Here is a 19,129-nt window from a genome sequence, read left to right as displayed (position 1 = left end):
ATGATTTTGACAGATATTGCAAATTGGGATATGATTATTGTTATCACAATTTTCCTTTAAACTATTAAAATCCTGATGATGTGACATTTGCTGGGCTGTGTATTGAACAAACATGTTGTCTTGCAACTGGAGAACAAGATTTGAAGGCCAGGACATCTCTGCAGAGCTACATTATGACGCTGCTTTGTCACACATTTGACCTTTGTCAAAAAATATTGTAGCTTCTATTGCAATTCTGATAATATTTGGATTGATTATGCAGCCCAACTTTTACTTTATTCATCAAAAATCTACCAACAATCTTATGTCTTTGTCAGATCTCCTCTTAGCGAATGAATACAGGCATGAGAACATGTTGCAGATGCACAGATGTTTCATTCTAAGCCGGGTTCTGAGGGAGCGGGCATGGCATGTTTTTTTTTTTTTTTCATCCCAGCTGTGAGCCTGCTGCAGTACCACCTATTACAGAACATGCCATTTTAGGAAGCTGAGTGCCCTCAGTTGTAAGGCAGGGCCACCCAGGCAGACCACTACAGAGGAGAAAGCAGCAATGTGGAGGCCTGCAGGGGCACGAGATGGCTCATTTCCACTCAATCTGCTCACAGTCTGGGGAATCATTACAGATTAAATGGCGCATGCTTTGGGAAAGACATGTCATTTTATATTAGCCCTTTGCTGGCCGGTTAATACCCCAGAAAGTCTTGGTAGCCAATGTATGGATATTTATTGGAGTTCTGCTAAACTTTTGCAGCACTGTTGGGTCCTCCCTTTAGGAACATCATCACAGATATGCAAAATTCACTCCCATAGAAATCTGTGTAAAATAATGCACCAGACAAGTGACAAGTGTTTCATTTGATGAGACGCTGCATTTGAAAGACTGAATTTGACTGAAAGTGGAATAAGTATCCACAGATATAACATTTAATGATAAATATAGCTTTAAAACAGGGCTTCTGAAATGTCAGTAATGTTGTTGAATTGCTTCGCTTTCAGGGACTTATGCTACGTTCCAATCACTGTTGGAGGTCGTAATATCCTGGTTGAAATTTCCAACTTCTGACCTCCAATCTTTTAAGGTGCACCATGCAAAAAGTTAACAAAAAACTTGGCTGACCGTAACAAAGTTGGGTTGTCTGGAATGCAGTAGTTAGTTGCCATGTACAGACCATGAACAATTTTAGGATTTTAGCTAAACTAGCTTTGTCTGACACAGCTGGTATAACACATACAGTATGCAGGGATAAAGACAGGTGGGGAACAGACATGCAAATCAAGACAGATCAAGTCAAGTTTGTACTTGCATGTGGCATTTGAAATACACCCACTGAGATTTACTTAAGCAATACAGACGCTAAATCTAAACGTCCTTAAGAAAACCCTCACAGGCGCCATTTGTCCTCCTGCTGCCTGGTCCTGGTCTTTGAAGACTTGGGTGCTCCGGACCTCCCACCCTCTGGACTCCCATCATATTAGCAGCCTCTCCTTTGCTCGCAACTTTATTTAGACGCACCCAAATCACAGCCTCTAGCTTCCAACTTTCTATTTTGCTCCTGTGGTCAGAGAGAAATGCTTACAGATGTCTAAGGCATGGAGAATTACAGGCTAGCAGCCGGCCTTGCCAAGGGAGGGCAGACGCTAGCTTCTCGCTGTGCTTTCTGGGAGCTGTTTGGTACAGCTGAGGCCTGGGGAGACAGGAGGAAGGCATGCAGGAAGACCACATACACTTGTACTGTTGGGCGAGTCAGGTTCAACAAACACTCTTTACCCTCTAACCTCAACTATACCAGTCATGTCTAACATTTACCCTAACCTGAACTTTCTGGTCAAATGCAACATGTTCTTCTTCTAATACTTACCTAATTTTGTGTCCTGATGAATTCAACATCTTGTATTGGTTTGTCTTCAGTTTTCTACGTCTCTCTAAATCACACAATATATCATACCTGGTTCTCATTAGTATAATAGGACTCACTGCTCATCAGAAGTGCTTTTTTGGGAAACTAAACCAGCAAAAAGCAAGTCCCTGACACAATTTTGAATAGTTCAAAAAACTACAAACAACCCTATGATGACCAGCTTCTTGCCTCAACCATGAGGGTAGCTGCTCCTGTGTAAATGACATACAGCATAATAGGTGGTTGGTCTTGTTTTTATACCTATTACAACCTTTACAGTGTACAGCCCAAAAAAGCCAAGAAGTCCCTAGAGCAGACCTACTCAACTGGTGGCCTGTGGGCCAAATGTGGCCCTTTAACAAACCCATTCTGGCCCCTTGATTATTTCTTAAGTAGGGTAATTGGCCCATTTATTATTTATGTGCATTGCCTAACACAGAAAAAAGGTTTGTTCATGAGAAAGTTTAAAGTTTAAGCTTGGAGAAAAATGGACAACGTACTTCTTAGACTAAAAAGGTGCTTTTCCAGGTTTTTGCTGCACTTTTGTTTTGTTTGTCACTTCTCTTTGAATCATGAAAACTAATTGCAGATCAAAAATAATGATAAAACACTGCATTGTTTTCACACATTTTAATTTTGGGCTTTACAGGTCAGACATAGGGAATGTCAATCCTATAGATCTAATCAAGCACTTCTAATAAAGTGGTTGAATAGGCCAGCCCTAGTGGTACAGACAAAATGATTGCACTCCACCATAATGTCTTAGACAGATCATAATGCAGAATTTCCTTGAGCATTACCAGTATGAGATGCCTGTTAGTTGAAAAATCTGTATCTTGTGTGCACAGCTAACATTGCACACAAGATGGAGCAGTGGTGCAGGAGGAGAGCTCATGGAGTATTCAAAGTTAAAAGGCTTCATCTTTGGTAGATTAACAGTGTGCTCATTGATACAGTTTTTACAGTTCAATAGAGGACCCAAATGCACAACACCAGGAAGGCAGGCAAGTTGTAGAAACATACAGCAATGTAAAGCTGAATTCAGGCTACAAAACAGAAGAAAGCAAGCTGAAGCTAATTCAAAGGGAGCAATACAAAAACTAGTGCAAACTGCTAAGGAATGGGAAACACAGGCAGAAATACTGGTGAATACATAAGCAGCAAACAGAGACAGTGGGACCACTGAAAGAGTGGAAAACACATGGACTAAATACACAAGAGGCTAATTAACTAATGAAACACAGGTGCCATAGAAAGGAGACAGGAAGTAAAACAGAACACGACACATGAGGAGAGGGAACGCTCATTACAAAACAGGAAATAACTAAACTGAAATCTAAAAGCACAACACTGAGTACATTTCATGGCCATGTACTAGAAAATGTCGACCTACATGTGGCACTGGAGCAAAAGTCACGAGGTCACCAAAATTAGGATTTATACTCGAGGAAGGCCGAGAACATCCACTGCAAACTTCATGGCAATCTGGTTAGAGTAGCTATGCTATTTAAGCCATGCGTGCAACTGGAAACATACAGACATAAATAAGCAACTTTAATGTACATACAAGCATTTGACATTGTACTATGCACACACAGGTTCAAACATGCTAGTGTACACAGAGGGGCACACCAGACTTATGCACAGACACTCTAATCCGTCCTGAAACATTAATTTGTCGCAAACTTTGAGCCTCTAAGCCTCAGTTTGAACAGCGTCTGTTTAGACATGCTGATATTTACAAAAGTGGATTATTCATGAAACCCAATGTATTTATGTAAGTTATGTCAGGTAGGTGCTGCCTTCAGTATTCATTATAACACGTTCACTGCCACATAAATGAAGGCTAATCATCTTCTGGTTCAACAGGCTAGATACACACAGCTCGTGGAGCAGAAACTGTAAACTACAAGCTGCATTTTCGTGTCTAAACTAGTCATACGATGACTCTGTGATTATCACTTTCTAACATAAGTTGCCTCTGGGCTCCTCTGTCATTACTGACATGATCCCAGCTCTTCATGTTTAATTAGAAACAGGTTGTTGTACCAAAGAACACTTTTTTTGTCTTTTCATTAGATGCATGTTGTACAACAAGATGTCCTCAATAAACACACAGGAGGTGGCTGCAGCTCTAAAATCATCTGTAATGTCGGTGAATCATTTGTAACCGGGCACTGAATTTGGATTTTTTGCATTATCAGTGAGAAGGTGAAAAAGTATTGTATAAATACTCATAGTGCTTTATGCAACAGGAAAGCAGAAGAGCCTGAGGAGTTTTATTTAGGCCGATGAAGGGTAAGTGATATTGTAGCTCAACTGGTTTCCACGCCCTCTGTTCTCAGACGATTGTCCCTGTTCCAAGGACAAGTTAAGTCCAAGTTATACTATCAGAAACAGACCTACATATTAACAATCTCCAGAAACTCTGCCACTGCCATCTTTTTTTTCCCTCTATGGAAAGTTTTGTTTTTTCAGAGCTTTATTTGTTGGGTTAAATGAGGGTAAAGTACATGCTGTTCCATAACTAGTTAAAGTGTGTTGAAACTGCTGAGAAAATGAGGCGCAAGTATCTCATTATCCCCCCCCCCATCTCTCATAAATTGCAGGACGACAAAAATATGAAAGCCGAGCATGAAGCCATCTCATTCACCATAATTTATAGCAGCTTTGGCACAAGACTCCCAGAATCCGGGAATAATTATGTTGCTACCATGTGGCCAGAATGTCTGTATAGTAAAGGTCTATCTGTCATCTATCTGTACCACTCACATCTTGTTCACTTGCCACACTTCCAAGTCCAGGGAGGGCCTGACCCCTTGTGGCCTGCTGGACTCTCCAAGTACTCCTGACTTCATCAAACCAGCCTTTTTTAAATGGAAAACAACCATCACATGCTAAATGGGATAATAATAATAATAATAATGATAATAATAATAATGATGATGTGTCATAAGAGTCACACTGACTTAACACATTGAGAATTTTTTTGATGCCAACACTTTTGTACATTTACTTAAATTGAGTCTTTATTGCAGGACCCTATTTTTAATAGAGGATGTCTACTGTGAAGTATTGCTAGTTGTACTTAAAGCTCCACTGTTTAGGATTTAGTGGGATCTACTGGTGTGGTTGCAGATTACAACCAACTGTATACCCTGTGTCTCACTCTCCCCTACGTTGGGAGTTAAAAACCTGTAAAAAGGCCCTCTCTCAAGTTAGTTTTTTGCTTGTCTGTTCTGAGCTCCAGTAGGAACGTGTCTGTCCTCTTAAAAACAAAAAAAACACTGTAAAGGTTGAAAATAAAAGCAGCTTATTCCTACCCATATTTACATTTGTTGTTCGGCTGCGACCTTTTGCGGCCGTAGTAATTATTACGTATGGAAAGGAGGAACTGAGGAAAAAGGAGTATAAAGAGTGAAAAGTGTATATAGGGAGGAGGTCGTGGATGCGTCAAACAAGGTTAAACGAGCACAGGAGTGAGTTTGATTCAGGGGACAGCTGTTTGTGTCCATTGAGAAACCAGAATTCAATGGTGAGTTCTTCTGACTTATTGAAGTTACATGACGTACGTGCTAACATAACTTAAGTTACGTAGGTTTGTCTGTAACGGAAGTTACAGAAGTAACCTAATGATTTTAGCCTTAACCTTAGCCTTAAGTAGTTCTCTTGCCTAAATCTATACAGACTGCAACCTCACAAGAAGGGTCTGATACATGTGTCGCTTTTGGGCTGCAACAGTCTGGGAACAATGACATATGTCGATTTGGGAAATGTTGACACTTGACCCATTCGGTCGTTTATGTATGAGCATGTGTTGGTAGAAACGTGGTGCTGCAACATGTCTGCCTCTGTGGAAGATGACCTGCTCTCTCTGTAGATACAGAAGGCTCATTATGATTGTATATCCTAAATCCTATACCTTTGAGTCATAAGTCTGAGTACTTCTTACATAATTGGTCCGCAAACCACCCTTCGTATATCTTTAGCCACTTTAATATGAAGTGTAATGTAGCCAGGTAGCCAAATTAAGAAAATAAGTATGGAAATAATGTAAAGCAAGTGAAATGATCACTTTAATCAACCGAAATGTCTCTGTTGGTGATCAGTTTCAAGCTTGATTCAACCGTCTATCTTGTGTTTTCTCTGCTCCTCCTGCTGCCATTTCGTAAGCAACTCCCACATTTGTACTCCAGAACATTTAATCAAAGACAGATCTGAACCAGAAGAGGGAGCAGTAATTCATTTCTTTCCCTGAATCTCTTATGTAAGTGACTACACCTTAGCCTAAAGCCATACGTCCCCTTTCGAGACAAGCGCCACCGATTTCGGCTTTATAACTACAAGGAGCTTCATCCACGGAGGCAAAAGTTACAACCATGTTTTTTTCTTACATAGTCTGCAGCCAGCATCTCTTGTTATGGAAAATCCCTCAGGAATGTGGTTCACATGCGAGACAGTCCCATTGTCCTATTATTGTGCAGGATGATGAGTTGTCCCGCAGGACTTTTTTGTGATGTTTGAGAGGAAGCTGGCTGCAAAATGTTGGTAAATCTTTAATTTTTTTAATGATTTATATAAAGTATTGAGCAAGGTCTTATCAATGCAGTTGCACCACATCCCAACTATGAGAATGAATATCATACAGATAATCTTTAATAAGCTGAATAACCTAGAGATGCTCTGAAGTAGAACTCCTCAGGGGCCATTACCCGTCAGTACAAGCTGTGCTCTCCAGAGGTAGCATGCCTATCATGTTAAACACTGAAGCAACAAAATGCAAAGTTTGCACAACGCCTGGAGCCCCACGACCTTGCCACGCCATGAACAGGCCTGCTGGGTGTCGACGAGCCAGCAGAGAAGACTCACTCCCCCCCCCCACGGAAGCCTCTCCTCCAACCCGCCCACAGAGAGACAACAGGCAGGACACCTTGACAACACTGGGCGTTTCCAAACTCTCCTGGGCTTGAAGAGCAAGTTGGCCGAGTCTCCGTAGTTCACTGACATCGGCAGCTCACCAGCATCACAGCCAGGAGCGACAGTAATTGACCCGAAGGAGCACGAAGCAGAGCAGTCACCATGAGCAGGTAGGGACCCGGTGTGGGCTGCAATTAAAGGGGGGGAAGGACAAAAGAGTTAATTAGGTTTTGAATGAGCTGCATGGCAGGACAGGACAACAAGTTCCTCTTGACTTGTGGCGGTGGAAAATCAGGACAGTTATTATCTTGAGATCTAAACACTCCTTCCAAAAGACTAGGCTCTTTTTATTTTTATTTGTCAAGCTTTTGGATTTAACTCTACAATGTTGTGATTGCTTTCCTCTTGTTTACACTCATAGATCATCAAATTGTGTGTGTGTTGTCTGCCCAAAAAGGAAAGTGAAGGAAGTTAGCAGCAGCTCCCTTGCAAAGTTTTACCTGCATGGGAATAATGTGCATGGTTGGGACTTCTGCCTTGAAGCATCGGATCATTAACATAAGCTGATAGACCCTGCTCTGGATAAAGTGACCATTTCTCTCTTCATGTTGACATACAGTCGTGGTCAAAAGTTTACATATTCCAATGATTTCTACAGCTCTCATTTTTCTGTGAGGGGAAGATGAGAAGTTTGCTTCAAATCTGAATTTATTATGGTTCTTCTGACAATGTGACCAAATCTGCTGGCTCAGAAATATACATACAACAACTTGAATGACCAATAGAAAGTTGTGTGAATCCATTTTCTCTGTAGTGTGTCCTCTTAACTTCTTCTGAGTGATAATGATTGATAACATCTGGTGACTTTTCTGGACTCATTTTAATAGGGCTTGTTTGATACACCCATTAGACTCAGCCACAAACACTGCAATGGGAAAGTCTAGGGAGCTCAGCATTGATCTGAAAGAGCGCATTATTGATTTGAACAAGGCAGGAAAGTCACTTGGAGCCATTTCAAAGCAGTTAAAGCTCCCAAGATCAACTGTGCAAACAATTGTTTGTAAGTTTAAAGTGCATGGCACAGTTGTGTCACTGCCACGATCAGGAAGAAAACGCAAACTGTCATCTGCCGCTGAGAGAAAATTGGTCAGGATGGTCAAGAGTCAACCAAAAACCACCAAAAAGCAAGTCTGCAATGAATTAGAAGCTGCTGGAAGACGGGTGTCAGTGTCCACAGTCAAGCGTGTCTTGCATCGCCATGGGCTTAGAGGCTGCCGTGCAAGAAAGAAGCTCTTGCTTCAGGCGCTGCACCTTAAAGCTCCACTGAAGTTTGCTGCTGATCACATGGACGAAGAAAAAAACGTCTGGAAGAAAACTCTGAGGTCAGATGAAACAAAAATGTAGTTTTTTGGCCACAATGTGTGGGGCTTTTTTGTTGCCAGTGGATCTGGTGCTCTAAGGAAGAAAATGAAATAATGAAGAAGGAGGATTATCTCCAGATTCTTCAGGAAAACCTAAAATCATCAGCCAGAAGATTGAATTCATTCAGTCATTCATAAAAAAAAAAATGTCGGGTCCAAAATAGTTTGTTTTGTTTACGTCTGTAAGAAGTCTGACGGTTGGTTCCAGCTTCTAACTACAATGCTGTTGGTATCATGTGGTATCTTTGTTTTGTCAGCATCAAGAGGCTTGGTAGTTGCCAGTTTGAGTTCTGCAACAATCTGACAACCACTTGAGGGGGCTGATAATTTGAACAGTGGTGTTGTTTTTGCAATATCACCTTTTAAATTGGATGTGTGGAAATACGATGGATACCAAACTAAAGAATGATGCCCACCGTTTATACATCCTTTATTAATGCAGGGTGACCTGTGATGCAATGAAAATGACTGTTTCTTAACAAAATGGAAGGTTAAGTGATTCCAACATATTATATTGCCATTTTAAGACATTTAAGCCTATTTTTTATGATTATGAGGATAATATTGTGCATCAAAATCTTGGCCAGGATAATTGTGACATGATTTTCATGATTTCCGGCCTCCCCTTTGACTCTGACCCTGAATACACAGTCCAAAGAGAATTCAACCAAAGCCAGTTTCTCCTGGGCTGAATTCTTTGTTTGAAGAAGGAGATATTTCGAGGAGAAATGGCGACATTTTAGTTGTGTTTGTAATGACATATATTAAAGCATTCACTGTATTCAGTGCCTAAACAAACCTACTAAGCCTACTGGTGCATTAGTGTGACCTCGGGACACAAGGGTCTCCACTGGTACCCACTGCAGTCCAACAGATCCTAAATGGACTCCATTTGGGGAATTCATTAGGGCTTCCATGTTAGTCCCGAGACCCCCAACCCATGTCCAGCCTCCCTGCAGATGTTATAGCACCTACCTCTAACGAATGCCAGAGACGACCCTGTTGGTTTATGTTTTTCCACATAAGAAGGAGGGGGTCGCTGGAATGGCAGCTAGGGTAAACGACAAAGGCTATGTTTGGTGTTGGTGTTGGTGCTTAAGCGGAGAGAAACATTTGACCATGAAAGAGTCCAGTTTATTAAAGGTTTGCACAGGGACAAGTCTATCTAGTTTTTTTTAATCACGCACAATTAGTGTGAGGGTTCCTCAATAGCACTACTTGGCTTGTCTGGATATGTACAAGGGTAGCGAACCATCATCTCTAAGGACCAATTAACATTTTATATTCTGTTTGTTTGATAGATATAAAAAACAATATGACTATTTCTTTGCCAGGACCAGTCGCCGGGCAACCAGCGGAGACTCCAGGAGATTACTGGTCTCTACCAAGAAATAGTAACAGTAAAACCACAAGCTTTTTGTTTTACTTTTTGTTTTTTGTACAGAATAAACATTCAAGATGTAATGTGTTGGCTGGTGAGCTTTAGAGGTGCTGGAAAGTGGCTTTACCAACTTTGGACAGAGCAAAGTTAGCTGCTTCTCCCCATTTACAGTCTTTATACTAAGATATGCTAACTGGCTTCAGCTTCATATTCAGTGTATACACATGAGAGTGGTATTGATCTTCTCTTCTCTCATCTTCACATCTAACTCTTGGCAAAAAAAGTGAGTAAGTATAGTTTCATGCTTGAAGACATCAAAATGCTTGAAGGTCCTTTATGGCCTCGCTGAGACACATTTGTTGGACTGAAGGAAGCTGTAAGTTTTTTGGGCACAGTGATGGGAGGAGCTGGTGGGAGTACACAGTGTCCTCTTTAGGACTGTTGTTTGTGCCACAGTTTTGTTTACGCTGGTTTCCTTATAAGTAACAGATGTAAAGCAGATTACACAAGTTGTTCTCACAGCAAGTTGTAGTGAGGATGGAGCTTATTGTTTTGGAGGGACTGACGTTTCAAAGGAAATCAGTCGGTCTGCGTTAAGTCCAAGAATTCAAATACTTTGCTCTGGTGATCTTACAGGTTGTATAAGAACTGCATACCTCACAGTCAGATACTCTTGATAAAAGCTAGAAACCATATACTATAACAGCAAGTTGGAAAGTAGATTCCATAGCTTAGCCAATTGCTTCAGTTCATGTTTACCATTATATCCAGGGTTAATTGGTAAACAAACACCTATATCCCAACCCTCCGATGTGCAGAAGTTTTTGACGATTTGCATCGGTTATTGTTTTTTTTTAGCACAGCTGTTTGTAGAGAACACAATGTTATTTTGGAGAGAAACTGAAAACGATCCAATCACCAGGCAGATCGGCCCACAGCAAGTATCTGGACCCAATTATGGTGCATTCCAAAATTTACGAGTTTTCTAACCACCAAGTGCAATAAAGTATAATGAAAGAAACAAGGAAGAGAGTAGAGAAAGAGTCAACGAAGAAGGCAGAGATATGTAATGTGTTCAGCGTTAAAGACTAGCAAAACTTGGAGACCTCATCACGATGCCTGTGTTCTGTTCCGTCAGTGATAATTAAAGCATTTTATGATTAATCTGGCTTATATTAGTTATCAAAAGTTGTTTCATCAGTCAGTCGAACATTTAATAAATGACGTCTGGAAAAAGGAATTTTGAGGAACACAGTTAACTGGTTATGGCTGAAGATTTTTGGACGATGTATGACATAATCGTCATGTTACTTCTTTGGCTCTTAGCTGGTCGTATTATTTTGTCATTGTGATGTGTGCACAAAAGATCAGTTTTTAAATATCTGCAAATCCTTGTTAGCATCTCTTAATTTTCAGCAGAGCTTTCTTCATACAACAATCTTTACTCTGCCACAGTGGTGATGTGACTATTTGCATCTGTTGCTGATAGAGGGATTTGCTGTGCATTGAGCCAAACACATAATTCTTCTCTGACCAATTTTGGGGAACTGGAAAGGAGCAATTTGAGGGTTTTTTAGGACTGTTGGGACTGTTTAGCATGCTGTGTAATTATCGCATTTTTCTGAGAGTTTTCATGCAGATGACTTTAATTGTGACAGGACTGTGACAGGACTGTGTTGAGCGTGGCTAGAGTCTAACAGTTTCACTGGAACTTGATGTCCTTCCAGATTTTATGTTGCTGCAGTTTTTCCATCGGAGGTTTTCTGCTAAACTCTGCTTGCGGTTACAACTTAATGCAATACCTGCAGAGCTTTACTGTCATGACCTATGTCATCTATGTGGTTAAAGGTTGCACAATCACGGTTGCAAAGATGGACTTTGAATTAACATGGGGCTGTCCGTCCTGTCTAAAATGTGCAGCAAAAAAGGGTTAAGTCCTGCAGGACTTTGGCGTGGAATGTAATTTGGCAGCATTGCGATAGGTTTGGATTACCTTTGCTTTTTAGGCCAAAAGTCACGTCTGTTCTGTTCTGTCAATGATTGTGTGGACATAATTGATTTTGTCAATGAAGTCAAATTTGGTTTGCAAATCGACTTGATTAGGTCAGATAAAAAGAACAGATGTCACAACAGACATTAGGTATAATATATTGGCATACTTCATAACAAACTAAAGTACACATTTTCCTCACCTGTTGATTGTGTTACTACAATGGCATATTTGAGGATATGCTAATCAGATTATAAACTTTTCCCCTCTGCAGATGTCTGATTACCAAGGTGGAGGTGCAAGGCTTCATCGAGAGGTGTATGACAGCCGTGGGCACCAAGGAGCATCACGCCCGCAGCCTGGCCGAGGTGCTGGTGGAGGGGGACCACAGGGGCCACTACAGCCATGGACTCAACAGGATGGGTCAGTTGAAGCCTGGAAGTTGATTACTTAAGCTGCATGCTTGTGAGTGTTATTGTGTCAGTATTAAAGTATGACTTGTGCTTCTATACCTTTTTTCACAGACATGTATGTAAAGGACGTCAAGACAGGGATCTGTGCAAAGGACGGTGAGCCAGTGGTGGAGAAGGAGACTGCAGCCACAGCACTGGTGGACGGGAAGAACCTCCTGGGTCCTGTGGTGGGAAACTTCTGCATGAATCTGGCCATTAAGAAGGCCAAAGAAGTCGGCATCGGCTGGGTGGTGGCACATGGTTAGTCCTGCTTTCTTCAAACCCCCAAAAGAAAAGTTGTGGTGCAGCTAAACAAGCACTTCAAGACATCTGTAAAAAAATCTGATGATTAATGTGATGGATAAACAACTCTTTTCTTGTGAACCGATGTGTCACGCTAACATGCTCAGGTTGCAGGTCCGTATTTGATTTGACTGAATGTTCACCATTTGTGAAGGGATTATCTTCTCTATTAAAAGATTAGAAGAGTGCTCATGTAACAGGCAGTTAAGTGTGGGGGAAGAGAAGCCAAAACCACTGCAATGCATTTGATTTGAATTAATAGAATATACTTACTGCTGCCTTTGCTATTCAAATGTTTAATGAATGGCTCTCATCTCTCTCAGGTTCCAACCATTACGGTATTGCCGGATACTATGCATTGCAAGCTCTGAAGGAAAACATGATTGTGAGTGAAAGGTTAAATATTTGTAGCTATTTAAGCTTTTTAAATACATGTTTTTATCATTAAAAGATTTTAAACTAAATGTCCTTTCTTTAGTGGAGGTCGATGAGCTGTTTTCCTAGATGGTTTTCATTGTATGTCTAATAATAATCTAACTACCACAGGGCATGTCTTTTACCAACACGTCCCCATTGGTGGTTCCAACACGTGGTAAAGAGGTAAATCTATGATTTATCCTACAGAATAAACTGTAAAATGACTTCTGTGTCTCGTTCTAATACTGTGTACCTGCTGTTTGTAGTGTACTTTAGGCACCAACCCCATCAGTGTGGCAGCTCCCGCTAAAGACGGAGACAGCTTTGTTCTGGACATGGCCACATCAGCAGTAGCACTTGGAAAGGTGAGAACAAGTTTGTGCTGATAAGCCATCAGGGATGCCTGACATACAGATCATAACTTCCTCAAAGCCACGAGACTTTGCATTAATGGAATTTCACCTGGGCTCTTTATTTTAATGCCATATGTTTGGTGATGCCATCATTAAGACTATGTTGCAGTACTTGAGACACTTCAACCCTTTCACATTGGATAAAAAAATCCACTAACGTCTGGTTTTCAATTGGAAATTGTACCTTCGGCATTCATTCCAGGTTCAAATGACTCGGCAGTATTCACGTGTATTTAGAGTGACGTGAGTACGTGACTTCAGTTCCAGTTCCCTTTTCCAGTGAGATGCCATGATGCGCAGCATGTTGTATTTCCATCCGCCATCCTTCAAGCAGTGCTCGAACATCTGTCACTCTGCATTGAGTTTGAAGGAGAGACATTGTCACTGGCCACCATGCTGCTTTCAGTGTTCCTGTTTTCTGGTGCGTCCGTGACCCATTAGCAAACTTTCCCACCAGCAAGTGGAAAAGAGTTTGTCGCCTATATTTTCTGTTTTCTGTTAAGATTTTCAGTTATAATAAGCCATGGTTCAGTTCAGCTTATAGACTTGTTAGTATGAATTTGAAGAGATGACAAAGAGAGCTTAGAGAGTATTAAGAAAAGCTAGAAAATAAGCTTAAATCTAAGGACAGAAGATGGCTGCGGCAGAGCTTTCAATTAGAAACTTATTATGAAACAAATCAAGTCACCCCAGGTGTAATGTATCAAAGCCTGCTACTCTACCGTTTTCAATCAGGTAGCATGAGGTAGGAAACCTTCTGCACAGGCAAAAGGTAGGAAGGGTAGCGGTGTGGTTTTATCTGCTACCCTAGAGACAGTGAAGATGTCACAGAGAGGTGATTCTACGGACAAAATCCTTCTCCAAATGGAGGCGTATTGGTTACACTTCCTGGATTCTGTCATTGTGGGATGAAAGGATATTTCATTGGCTTGTTTGTTATGTGTTCTTATGCTTTGAAAGGTTGTGGCTCCCCCTATTGGGATGTAATTCATGTGCTAGCTGTGGTGGCTTTTAATTAACCTCGTGTGTGTGTGTGTGTGTGTGTGTGTGTGTGTGTGTGTGTGTGTGTGTGTGTCATGAAAGTGCAAGAGAGAGGCTGAAGAAGGGCGGAAATGCTGTCCTACTCTCTTTTTTTATCATCTGCTACCCTGGGAATTTTGCATGTGAACTTCCCCCAATTGTAAATGATCCCTTGCAAAGCAGGTCATACAGACCAAACAGGACTGTTGATGATGCAGATTCAGTGTGCCTGCACTAAAAAAGCACAAACCTCAGGACTGAAGGAAAACCGTAGTATAATGTGGACTTGTCAAGTAGTTTTTAACAGCTGTTTTGAAAAGCTTTAAAGTACTTATGCTCTTATTCAAAGTCTCGATGTTTAATGTGCACAGGTGGAGCTCCATGAGCGGCGTGGAGACCACATCCCCGAGGGCTGGGGCTGTGACGCCCAGGGCAAGCTGACCACCGACCCCAAGAGAGTTCTGAGTGGAGGAGGACTGGTGCCCATTGGTGGCAGTGAAGCCACAGGTCAGATTCAAGTCTGTGCTTCCCTCCGGGTTTACTAAGTTGTGCACTCAGTTTTGAGCCTCTTATACACAATTTTACCTCACAACTTGGTTCTCATTTGGAATACATAGTGGGAAAGATGTGATTTAGGGAGGAAGTACACTAACTTTTTCACGCAGTAACAATTTTTCAGATTAAAAATGGAGGACAGAAAGTGACAGCAGACCAGAACAGGGAGAGATGATGCATCACAAGAGAGGGCTCAGTCTTAATTCTCTGGGTTATGCTTTTATTGAGTATATGTCAAAAATGATTAGCAAATTATCATGTTTTGCTTTATCTACATGTTCTTGTTCTTTCATTTTCTTCATTATCATCTGATAAAATGCATTTGTTCTTTTCATCCTGTCCACTTGACACTAGACACTGACGTTTGTTTGTGTTGTGATGTCTGTGTTGTTCCCCTCAGGAGGGTACAAAGGTTTCGGTCTGGGAATGATGGTAGAAGTGTTCTGTGGTATCTTGGCTGGTGCCCAATACAGCAATCATGTCCGCACGTGGAAAGTAACAGACAGAGTTGCCAACCTTGTACGTTCCCATTTTCGTTTGTTTTTCTTGGCATGTGTTGTGTTGTGTTTTAAAGAGGACGTGCTAATCCCTGTTTTCCCTAAGTGAGCTGTTGTCACTTTGTCCTCTTGTCTTGTTGGTAAATGTAACAGACTGAGTAAGGTTGAAAATGACCTACCTGTAACCCAGCTGTTAAAATCTGAAATAGAGAACAAAGAGAAGTCTTTTTTAAGTCAAAAGTTACCGGCACATTTTCTTGAAATGTTTTGTAGTGCCACATCGATCCATTTTAATGTGTACAGAACTTTTGCTGCTTTGCAGTTGCATTGCTTTAAACATCTTCAAGGACGTTCACTCAAAAAATTGCAGCTTCAAGTTAAAATAATAAATAAATAAAAGCCACTTGTGTCATAATGTAGATATGTTATGTTCCTCTAGTTTAGAGAATCAGAGCTTGTGAATTATTGACCAGTTAAGCAGCAGGAAAGTTTAGTAAAAGTTTCCATACTGATTAGAGCTGCAACGAACGATTATGTTCTTTAATCTGCTGATTAGTTTCAGGATTAATCATTTGGTTTATAAAGTGTAAAACACATTTTTTTTTAAAAGGAGAAAAACATGCTGAAATTGCTTCTTTTGTCCAATCCATAGTCAAAAACTTAAGTCTTCCCCTTTACTGTCATAAATGACAAAACAAGCAACACATCCTGACACGTTTGACGTTGCAGCTCTATTGTGCAAATCTTACTTGGTATATCAGTTACATTACACAAGATAGGTTGCATTACAATAATGATGATTAGCTCGACAGACACAAAGTAGGTGAAATGTCAACCACAGCAAAGAAACACAACAGGTTTGACGTGTTGAAGCAGCCGCTGTTATCTAAAAGACAAGCAGGATCAATTAATCCAACGTGTATGACGTGTTATGGCATGTCACGGCTCCCCTGTACTGTTTGTATTGGGTCAGTTCTTCACGCTGTCGTCATCAACCGTTTTGTGTTTTCAGGGTCAGTGTTTTGTGGCGATCAACCCAGAGAACTTTGCTTCCGGGTTCAACGACAGGATGTCAGACCTGCTGTCCATCCAGAGAGGAATGGAACCTGTGAGTAGAGACCACTGCTACGATGTTATGCTGATTAATTAATGGGAAAATGTGTAGATGATGTTCAATGATTGCAACCCCTCAGGCGTATGATTTTGAGGGAAAATTAAATAAAGTGATTCGTCGTTGCTGCTGCTTGTCATATAGGCTGACCCCGATGCTCCTGTTTTGGCTGCTGGAGATCCAGAGAGGACGAACATGAAGAAGTGTGACGAGATGGGCGGGATCCCCTACCACCTCAACGTCGTCAACTACATGGTAAGAGCTATTGCTGCAACTAAATAAAATTTTAATTATCAATTAATCTGCTTATTTTCACGACTATTCGAGAAATCATGTCTATGAAAAGTCAAAAAATGGTGAAAAAATCCTCAACACAATTTCCCAGAACTCTTCTTTTTGATTACAAAAAGAAGGAGAACAGTCCAAAACCCAAAGACTCTTCATTTACTGTGATAAAAAACAAAGAAGAATTGTTTACTCAACTAATCAGTGCAGCTCTAGTCAGAGCTTCAAAAAAGAAGAAGAACTTGGTAGTCAAGGCCTGAAACATTTAGAAATATTTTATTAATAGTAGCTTAATATATTGTAGTATATTGACTGAAAAGTGATGATTTTCTCACAATAGCCAAATTAAGGTTGATGGTTTTATCGATGTTTTCAACACACTACTATTGATCATTGGAGTAGTTGTGATAGCAGATGTGATAATTTTGTTTCTTCCCTTGTTGAGCTTCTAGTTTGGGCAAGAAATTGAATAAGCATATCACCAAAGATGTCAGAGATTGATATCACTCTTGTGTCTGTATCCAAAATATGAGAAAAGACTGGAAAAAGGGAGAAACAACCAGCCTGGCTCTGCCAAAGGTTAACAAAATCCTCCTAATAGCACCTACAAAGCTCACTGACTTACATGTTACATCTCATTTGTTGAATACTTACCATACACAAAGTACAAAAGGAAAAAAAAAAGAGGTTCTGATTGTATGAGGGCTGATGAACTGTTTCTTAGGCACATGCAGTCATTTCCTCAACTTTTTAAAAAAGATCTCAGATGTAACTACACCTCAACATGACCACAAGTCGTCATTTTTACATTTTAGGTTTTTACAGGTTAAACAAACAAGAGATGCCTTTGACTTAGTGAGCATTATCAATTCCCTGTCTCTGCATTTTTCCTAAAATATCCAACTTTTGTTTTATGAGACTGAGCTAACTTGCATCCTTGTCTTATTTCTTCAGAATGAATGTGCTAAGGGCGTTGGTGTCAGCCAGCTGCTGCCATGTGACAAACTCATCTCTAACTAGTCGGTTTAGTCGAGATCCTCAACTGGCACTTATGCTCGGCTCGAAATTCACGTTGAGAAACTTGGGAATGCAGCTGTTTACACATTATACATGTTGACAATCATATTTTATTCATTTTAAACACACTTATGTGGTTTTTTAATCATTTTAAACTTGTATTTTATCAAACATGAGATTTGCCACATACAAAAGAATATATCAAATATTTTTATTTTTCAAGGAAAACAATTATATTTTTTTTGTCTCAATATACTGAATCCAAATAAAATCCAAATGTCTTCTAGATGCTGTATCTGTGACAGCTAAATACGCACATTCGTTGTCTGAAGATGTTGACAGTTGTTGCATTATGGCTGATAGCTGGATGTGAATGAGTTAACAAAGTGTGAGCGGTGCTGTTGAAAGATGAGCTAAAGTTATTGTAGTTTGTTGTCATTGACTTGATAGTTAGGTCAATCTTTTAGTGAAACGTTGTACTTTGTCCAGATATACTGCAGTGCAATTTTGTGATTGTACAGTAATCGCCACTCAGTGACGCACAAAAAAGCATTTTTTTTAATGCAGCAAAGTGCTTTAAAATAAATCTGTGAAAATGTTTTGCTTCTTTTTATAGTCGATTTTTACTGTGAGGTCCTGATAAAAACACTAATGCTTTGTGCCTTATTCAATAAAAGCAATACAACCCAAAACTTGTTTGTCGTTATTTTTTATACTTAATTTTATCCCATGTGGTCTGATATTTTTGGATATAAGTTATTCATTCGTGTGCCGCTGTTTTCGTGGTTATGCTTTATTTTCCACCCTGAGGTATTTCAACCAGCAGATGGTGCTATAAGCAACACTTTTAATTTAACTCCGCCTGTGACAGTTCATGGTCTAAAATGCAGTTCAAGAAATACTTCCTAGTCAAAATACTGATATATAAATGGAAACCACAGACAATAAACAAGAGCAGCAATATGTAAAGAAATAAAGTAGTGACACATGTACCCCAGAAGTAGCTCAAGTAGCTAGCTCAATTCAACCTTTAAACAGCATATATGTTAATGCCATCATTGGCAAATATTACAAATAATTGTATGACACAATCTAATTACATAACATCCTTGTTGACACGTTTAAAATGTACTGTTTGGTAAATGTTCACTTGGAGGTTACTTTTTTCTGTGACTCAATACTTTAAATTCAAGTTTGTTGTAGTTCACAATCTCATACAAAAGGTATTGTTATAAAGTGTTGTTGTGAGATTGAGTCTATTAAAAATAGCATGCATTTAATGTTAAATTGAACCTCCCTGACCTGAGGAAATCCATACATTACAGCTTGCATGTAAACTTTCTCACCACTAGATGGAGACATAGTCTGTGTAAACTCCTGTGTCTACTCACGGTTGCCTTTATGAATTTAAGGACACACTTCATGTGTTCTGTGATCTTGGTTATTATTTGT

The 19,129-nt window shown here is 40.2% G+C and overlaps 1 protein-coding gene across 1 annotated transcript; it reads left to right on the top strand.

Moving 5' to 3' along the window:
* The first annotated feature begins 6,857 nt into the window (after positions 1–6,857).
* LOC141001450 (uncharacterized oxidoreductase YjmC-like) lies at positions 6,858–18,369 on the top strand. Its single transcript, XM_073472526.1, has 11 exons — positions 6,858–6,985; positions 11,882–12,030; positions 12,132–12,320; positions 12,686–12,747; positions 12,909–12,962; positions 13,046–13,144; positions 14,584–14,719; positions 15,168–15,286; positions 16,277–16,372; positions 16,520–16,630; positions 17,615–18,369. Exons 1-11 carry the CDS (start codon positions 6,978–6,980, stop codon positions 17,678–17,680), a joined length of 1,089 nt encoding a protein of 362 aa, XP_073328627.1. The 5' UTR covers positions 6,858–6,977; the 3' UTR covers positions 17,681–18,369.
* Positions 18,370–19,129: the final 760 nt, after the last annotated feature.

Source organism: Pagrus major, chromosome 8, assembly GCF_040436345.1.
Source record: "Pagrus major chromosome 8, Pma_NU_1.0".
Classification (NCBI taxonomy): domain Eukaryota; kingdom Metazoa; phylum Chordata; class Actinopteri; order Spariformes; family Sparidae; genus Pagrus; species Pagrus major.
This window is presented reverse-complemented; position numbering and strand designations above follow the sequence as displayed.

What these genes read in the sequence shown, in the direction of transcription:
- LOC141001450 (XM_073472526.1), top strand. An exon ending in CGGCTGGGTGGTGGCACATG is followed by an intron (nt 12,321 to 12,685) that starts GTTAGTCCTGCT and finishes CATCTCTCTCAG; the next exon opens with GTTCCAACCATTACGGTATT. An exon ending in TCAACGTCGTCAACTACATG is followed by an intron (nt 16,631 to 17,614) that starts GTAAGAGCTATT and finishes TTATTTCTTCAG; the next exon opens with AATGAATGTGCTAAGGGCGT.